This window comes from Amphimedon queenslandica, unplaced genomic scaffold (genome assembly GCF_000090795.2).
Source record: "Amphimedon queenslandica unplaced genomic scaffold, v1.1 AMPQUscaffold_9172, whole genome shotgun sequence".
Lineage (NCBI taxonomy): Eukaryota > Metazoa > Porifera > Demospongiae > Haplosclerida > Niphatidae > Amphimedon > Amphimedon queenslandica.
The window spans coordinates 2037-3291 of record NW_003550556.1 but is presented as its reverse complement, the minus strand read 5'-3'; the positions used below and the strand labels follow the sequence as shown (position 1 = coordinate 3291).

The 1255-nt window shown below is 33.5% G+C and overlaps 1 protein-coding gene across 1 annotated transcript; it reads right to left on the bottom strand.

Annotated features, from left to right (window-relative positions):
* Positions 1 to 7: 7 nt before the first annotated feature.
* Positions 8 to 868, bottom strand: LOC109590992 (gamma-aminobutyric acid type B receptor subunit 2-like; the record flags this gene model as incomplete). Its single annotated transcript, XM_020006814.1, has 5 exons — positions 8 to 75; positions 123 to 270; positions 320 to 421; positions 471 to 543; positions 587 to 868. Coding segments are annotated over 5 exons (673 nt in total), but the record flags the coding sequence as incomplete, so codon positions are not given.
* Positions 869 to 1255: the final 387 nt, after the last annotated feature.

Genomic DNA, 1255 nt, shown 5'->3' with positions numbered 1-1255 from the left:
GAAATGCTTGTATATAGCAATGCAGATCCCAGTATGATTATATTATTTAGGTTACAACTTGTTAGTTTAACAATCCTAATAACAAAACTGACTTATCAATCAAGTATTAAAGTACTACTTACTTTCTTCTTCTAAACACAAAATTGAAAGTGAAACAAACACATGCAAAAACAAGGCCACCAGTAGCTGCCACATCATAAATAACAACTAATACAACATTATTTTTATCAATATTAGCTACTGGAAATCCATCATATGGTGGCTCCCCACCTAAATAAAATTATATTTACAACCATAAAATTAAAGTAAAACAACGCACTATTCCAAAGGGTGCTGTCTGATTCTCCTGTTTCAAAAACAAAAGTGTTTCTGTGAAGTTCAACTGTTACAGCACCAATTGATACTTTAGTCAGTATTCCATCTTTGTGGTAGTATAATAATAATAATAAACAACACAAAGCACTGCTTACTTATTACTCTGTATTGTTGATATAATATCACATTGTCATTTCTACTACCAAATCTATTGAATCGTATCTGACCCTAATAAGTTTATTGATGCTTCATTGATTAAGTATAATCTTACAGTTACTCCAAGGAAATTAACTTCACTAAAGCTTTGTCTAAGAATACAGCCTAGTTTCATGTTAGTATAGTTAAATTGTTCCAATGGTACTAAATCTCCTGGTACATTCTCACATCCAGTTTCATTACGCAATAGTATCTTCTTTGATGCTATATCTAGTGCCACAGCTATAGCCCACACTCCATCAAATGCAACTCCTGACAACCCTAGTGCTGTCAAGTTTTCATACACAGGCTCATTCATAAGTAGATCAGTGTAGTTTGAAAGATACACACCTGAAGTCTATATAATAAAGTACAGGAATAAAATTAACATTAAGTCTGTTGTATAGAGTACATTATCAATGATCGTACACCATCAATTTTCGGACACTTGTTTTAGGAAAACTATACATTGCCATCTCATGAAACTGCAAAGTATTATAGCAATAGTTATCCTTTATTTGCGTGACAAAACTTGTAGCTCTAGCAAGAGTGCATAGAAAGTTATAAGCTCTCAAAGCGTGGTGTCCGACAATACCAATGATCGGCCAAAATTCTCAATCTTCGGACTGTCATTTCTGAACGGCAGCAAAGGATAGTTTTAGAAGGTCACTATGATAACTTTGTAGGCCTGTCTTTAAACTAACTATCACCATCCGGATCTTTTTGATAGCTGTCTTTTTGACAG